The sequence below is a fragment of the Lolium perenne genome, chromosome 1 (genome assembly GCF_019359855.2).
Source record: "Lolium perenne isolate Kyuss_39 chromosome 1, Kyuss_2.0, whole genome shotgun sequence".
Taxonomy (NCBI): domain Eukaryota; kingdom Viridiplantae; phylum Streptophyta; class Magnoliopsida; order Poales; family Poaceae; genus Lolium; species Lolium perenne.
Genome location: NC_067244.2, coordinates 150,337,720 through 150,343,317, shown reverse-complemented (window position 1 = coordinate 150,343,317; position 5,598 = coordinate 150,337,720). Strand labels below are relative to the sequence as shown.

Sequence of the window (5,598 nt, the reverse complement as noted above, 5' to 3'; positions counted from 1 at the left end):
TCAGATTGTTATTCATCATCATATCACCTCTGATCATGTTCCATATGATGTCTCGTGAGTAGTTCGTTTAGTTCTTGAGGACATGGGTAAAGTCTAAATGTTCGTAGTGAATTATGGTTGAGTAATATTCAATGTTATGATATTTAAGTTGTGGTGTTATTCTTCTAGTGGTGTCATGTGAACGTCGACTACATGATACTTCACCTTTATGGGCCTAGGGGAATACATCTTGTATTCGTTTGCCAATTGCGGGGTTGCCGGAGTGACAGAAACCTAAACCCCCGTTGGTATATCGATGCAGGAGGGATAGCAGGATCTCAGAGTTTAAGGCTGTGGTTAGATTTATCTTAATTACTTTCTTGTAGTTGCGGATGCTTGCAAGGGGTATAATCACAAGTATGTATTAGTCCTAGGAAGGGCGGTGCATTAGCATAGGTTCACCCACACAACACTTATCAAAACAATGAAGATTAATTAGCTATATGTAGCGAAAGCACTAGACTAAATTCCCGTGTGTCCTCAAGAACGTTTGGTCATTATAAGTAAACAAACCGGCTTGTCCTTTGTGCTAAAAAGGATTGGGCCACTTGCTGCAATTGTTACTCTCGCATTTTACTTACTCGTACTTTATTCATCTGCTGCATCAAAACCCCCCTGAATACTTGTCTGTGAGCATTTACAGTGAATCCTTCATCGAAATTGCTTGTCAACACCTTCTGCTCCTCATTGGGATCGACATTCTTACTTATCGAAAATACTGCGATACACCCCCTATACTTGTGGGTCATCACCCATCTCCTTCCTAAGCCGCACTGCCTGGCCCGCCCACGCCTCATGGTCGCTCGCTCCGTGCCGCCAGGCCGCTCGATCGCGCACGTGGCTCACTCGGCCCTCGGCACGTCACGCTCGCTCCTACCGCCAGCTCGCCCGCCGCGCGTGCTTCCCTCGCTGGCCGCGCACGCGCCCCTTGCCCCAGAGTCCCCTTCACTCGCTTGGCTGCTGTTGTTTTTCGTGCGAGCGGTACTACCGGCCATAGAAGGCCGGTACTACCGGGCCCTTCCTGGACAAGCCCAACGGCCAGATTTTTGTGGAGAGTATAAAAGAGTGGCCTCCTCTCGTGTGTCTTTTTCTACCTCTCTTCTCTAGCTCTTTCCCCCATTGTCGACCTTTTGTGTGAGCTTGCAATTTCTCTCCCTTTTTAATGTTTTGTTCATCTATTTGAGAGAAATATAGAGGCGATCTAGATCCACTATTTGACTAATCAAAATTACCTCTTTGTGAGGAATTTCTTGGGATCTATATCTTGGAGAATTTGGTGTTCTCCTATTTGTTCTTCCTCTCTTATTCTCTCAATAGCTTTAATTAGTAGCTTTGTTGGAATTTGAGAGAAAAGGATTGTATTTTTGTGGTGTTCTTGTCATTGCATTTGGTGCATCGGTTTGACTTCTTCGCGGTGATACGTGGAGGTGAAAGTGCATTAGATATTACCATCGGGAATGTCGTTGCCTACTCGACAATACCTCAGAGTAGGGATCCTCACGGAGGGGGACGAAGTGGGGCCATTTGGGCGGAGAGCCATCGGGACGGTTGTACGTGATTTACCCAGCTTCGAAACACGCTGCACAGAGACAGAGCCCACTACTGCTTGTCTGGATTTATATGGACGCAACGAGTTGTGGTTGTCTCTAGTGCTCCCAGGATATGGCTTATAAAGGCGCCATGATGTAGCGTTTCTACGGAGAGTCCTCGATCCCTAGAATACAATCTTACCTAACTACGGAATATTGCATTGCCGTGCACGTCAAGGATCTGCCTATACCTAAATAGTCGTACTGGATCCGGCTACCTTCATGGGCCTTGCCGGATCCGACTCCTGGCACGGGTCGGGCTAGATTCAGCTCTTTGTTCCTGGGCTGGACACCTTCCATCTTAATCAACAACAATTGGGCCGCCCGGTCGGCCATGTGCCACCACCACCGTTTGTGGGCCACCTGGGTTTGCCGGATCCGGGCACTGTCGATGGTACACCTATGAATTATATCCACAACAGTAGCCCCCAGAGTTCTATGAGGTTCACCATATCTCCTATCTTGCTCATGCCTCTCTAATCTCCGGCTAGCTTTCCGGAAGTCTTGGAAATCCTGAAGAACTCCGACCCGAGAAATGTTTTTCCAGCTCCTTTGCCGGAAAAAATCTTTTCTTCCACAAGACTTCATCCATCGACCAAACTTTTCAAAACTGTTCTCCGGATAACCATCCCGTAGATTTTGAACTAAATACCTCAGAGTTTCCCAGATCCCACAAGGAGACCAAATGGTTCCGCCAATTCGGGCTCCAATCTAGGGTTGATAAGGGGTTGCCCAATCTTCTCAGTAAGCGACGGGGGTGGTGATGAACACACGATGAACACAGCGGAGATACACGATGATGAAGTGGATGATAACTTGTATGACGCTGACGAGTCTCTCGATCGATTCCTATCACCAATGCAACAGCTCTCAACCCTGCAAGATATTCGCAACTCCACACACTTGCGCACGTAGCCGCTGATCACGAAACGGTAAATTGCAATCTTCTAATCCTAATGGAACAACAGATCACACCACAAACACCAGATCGAAACGAATTGGTGCGGGTAAAACTCCAGATCGATGCAAATTGGAGAGTATGATTCAATAGTATTGCGTAGCAAACAACTATGAACTAGGGTTTATCTTAAACGTGGTCTAAACCTATTAGGAGGCGCCCTGGGCACTTATATAGCGGTTCAGGACGACCAAAAGTCAAAAATCAATAATAATAACCGATCCAGATCGGGATATGGTCGAGACTGACTCAGACACGGCCGGCCTAGGAGCCTACCAGGCCAGGGCCGGACAGGCCGGTTTGAACTGGGCCAGAGACCGGACTGAAACCGGACGGGGTCGGCAGGACTTCTGAACTGTGGTATGGCCGGGCGTGGGGCCGAACCGCCGGTGTGGCGTGGGGCGTGGGCCCTCGAGGCTTCTTCAGCTTGGGTCTTTCTGCTGAACTGCTTACGAAGTCAAAGTTGTTAACTGGCGCTTTTCTTCGCAGTTAGAAACAAGCTGAGCCTGATTGAGGTGATTCACATTCCGGCATTTCAATTCGGTGTCTGCATTTTCTAGAGGGCTTTTGCAGGCTGCTGTGCTGGCTTTCAGGCAGAAGGGTGAAAAGTGCTCATCTTAGTTTACAAGACGAAAGCAATGAACTTTTTGACAGTCATAAACAATGATACTCCAGCACAGTACAGGATCTCTTTGTCGAGCAAGTTCAGAAAGAAAAAAGCAGCACTAAGACAGCTGAATGAAATGTTTCAGTCAAGATACATGGCATGTGAATTACATAAAGCAATCTTTTCTTCAGTATACTGGAAGGGGAGGTAAAATCTCCCACCCTCTCCAATTATTTGAATTGGGGAGCTAGAAAGTACATTGATCGACCTTCATTTCTCAAAGCTGACAAGATAAAAAGCTCATGAGCATCATAAATTAAGATAAGTGACTGCGGGGATTTCAACCTAGGATCACTTGGATCTGTCCCGCCGAACAACCTATCCCATCGAGAACGGCGAGTCCCTCCTCATGGCTCCATGTGCTCGGCTGGCTCACCACCTCCCAGTCACAAGACGGTCCCTTGTCCACGACATGTCCATGCTTGAGCAGAGAGACACGCTTCAGTGCCGTTGATATCTCCACGGCGAACCTCACAAGGTGCATCTGCCTCTCCGTTCTCTGAAAGCCGATGACAACCAGCTCCTTCAAATGGTGATGGCGTGAAGAGGAGGCTTCACCCAGTACCTCCTGACGCGTCTCGTCTTCGCCATGGGAGGGGTGGACGTAAAGGCTTTCAAGCAATGGCGCCGCCTCGATGAGGAGATGCGGCCATGAGATGTCCCACGACGAAGGCACATCCGCAACGAGAAGCCTTCTCAGGTTTGACATTGCAGAGAAGGGATTCTTGGGGAGGATCCACATATCTGGCCCAGTAAACCGCAGGACGAGATCCTTCACACTGATGGCACCTTGGAAGAAGTCCAAGAGCATGCGAATCAAGCAGTCTTGATGCCGGCGGTTCAGCGCGGCGAAACTGTTCCCTTCCAGCGGGCCTACGGAAAAGGCCAGGCTCACGCGCGCAAGGCACGGGGCGGCGGCAGTGGAGCACAGTATCACGTCGGCGTGCAAGCTGGTGAGACTCTCGAGCTTGGGAAGAGACCGAAGCTCCACTACCATGAGCTCCCCGTCGAGTAAAAGCTCCCTGATTTCCGACATGGGCGCGTCCAGTACGAGCCTGCGGGTTGTGCTCGTGAACTCGCACGACACGAGGTGCAGCACCTGCAGCTGCGGGCACGCGGCGACCACTCCCTCGTAGGTGGCCGCCGGCGTGGAAGAGGGCAAGTCTCGCAGGACGAGCGTGGTGAGCGCGGTGAACCCCCGGAGCGGCGGGGGCAAGCAGTTGGCCAGCCTGAGGCTTCGCAGGCGGGACTGACCGGCCGGCTTCCTGCTGATGAGGCCACAAGGGAAGCTGTAGGGCGGCGGGTCCGGAAAAGCGAGCGGCCCCGTCGGCGTGGCAACAACCTCCAGATCCCGGACGCCCCAGGAATCGACGGCGTCCACGACAAGGCGGTTGATGCAGGGCGAGGTGCTGTACGCGAAGACCTCGAGCGAAAGCCTCTCCACGCGCCGATGAGCTCGGCTGGCCAGGAGTCTCTTGACGGAGCAGATCATGGCCCGCATGGCACGCCGCTCGTACCGCCCGGTGATGGCATTTAGCCGCCTCCTGTCCTGCAGAGTCGAGCTGATCTTCGATTCCCTGGCGTCGTCGCGGAGGAGGTAGAGGCGGTGGTAGCGCGGCGGCAGTATGTCCGTGACCTTGAGATCCATGGCGGGGAGCTCGCGAGGGAGGCTGGCCCAGCGCCTGGAGAGCGCCGCGGCGCCGAGTGCGGTATGCGTGTCGACGCGGCGCAGGATTTCAAGAAGCAGGTCGTCAGAGAGGTCACTGAGGCGGTCCTCGCGCAGCCGCCGCCGCCGCCGCCACCGGCGAGGGGAGGCATCCTTCCTAGGCATTGGAGAATAATTTAGTTAGTACTGGCTGTTGTTGGGTGGGGTGGGCTCGCGATTAAATAGAGGCATCGAGTGGGAAATCAACAGCGATTGTATGGTGTTCGTCAGGGGAATTCGATCCGGGTTGCAAATCTGAATCGGAGAAGGGGGGAATCCTATTTCCTTTAAAAAAATACTACTCCCTCTCTAGTAGCATGGGGAACTCGGACAGACTCGGGTAAACACATAGGTACTTGAAAATTTAAGATAATACTCCAACGCATATTCCCTTGCATATTTTCTAATGGGATACTTCCGATGAGCAAAGAATTTCATCCATCTAGGTTATATATGTTTCTTAAAATGAGGAATTCAATATTTTGTAGTTTGAGACTGTCCCCTTGCAGGTTTTCTAATGGGATTTTTCTGACTAGCAGAGTACTTTCATCTCCTTGTGTTGACACGAGAAATTCAATGTTTTGGAGTTTCAGAGGTCAACAACAAGCTGAAAGGTAAAAGCATTTAACACGTCTATTGT

At 51.0% G+C, this 5,598-nt stretch overlaps 1 protein-coding gene across 1 annotated transcript; it reads right to left on the bottom strand.

The window, feature by feature from the left end:
- Nucleotides 1–3,322: 3,322 nt before the first annotated feature.
- On the bottom strand, nt 3,323–5,258 carry LOC127307475 (uncharacterized). Its single transcript, XM_051338205.2, has one exon. The coding sequence runs from the start codon at nt 5,082–5,084 to the stop codon at nt 3,534–3,536; it is 1,551 nt and encodes a 516-aa protein (XP_051194165.1). The 5' UTR covers nt 5,085–5,258; the 3' UTR covers nt 3,323–3,533.
- Between the last annotated feature and the right edge of the window lie 340 nt (nt 5,259–5,598).

Coding starts and splice junctions, on each gene's coding strand:
- LOC127307475 (XM_051338205.2), bottom strand. CDS start 5,084: ATGCCTAGGAAGGATGCCTCCCCTCGCCGGTGGCGGCGGCGGCGGCGG.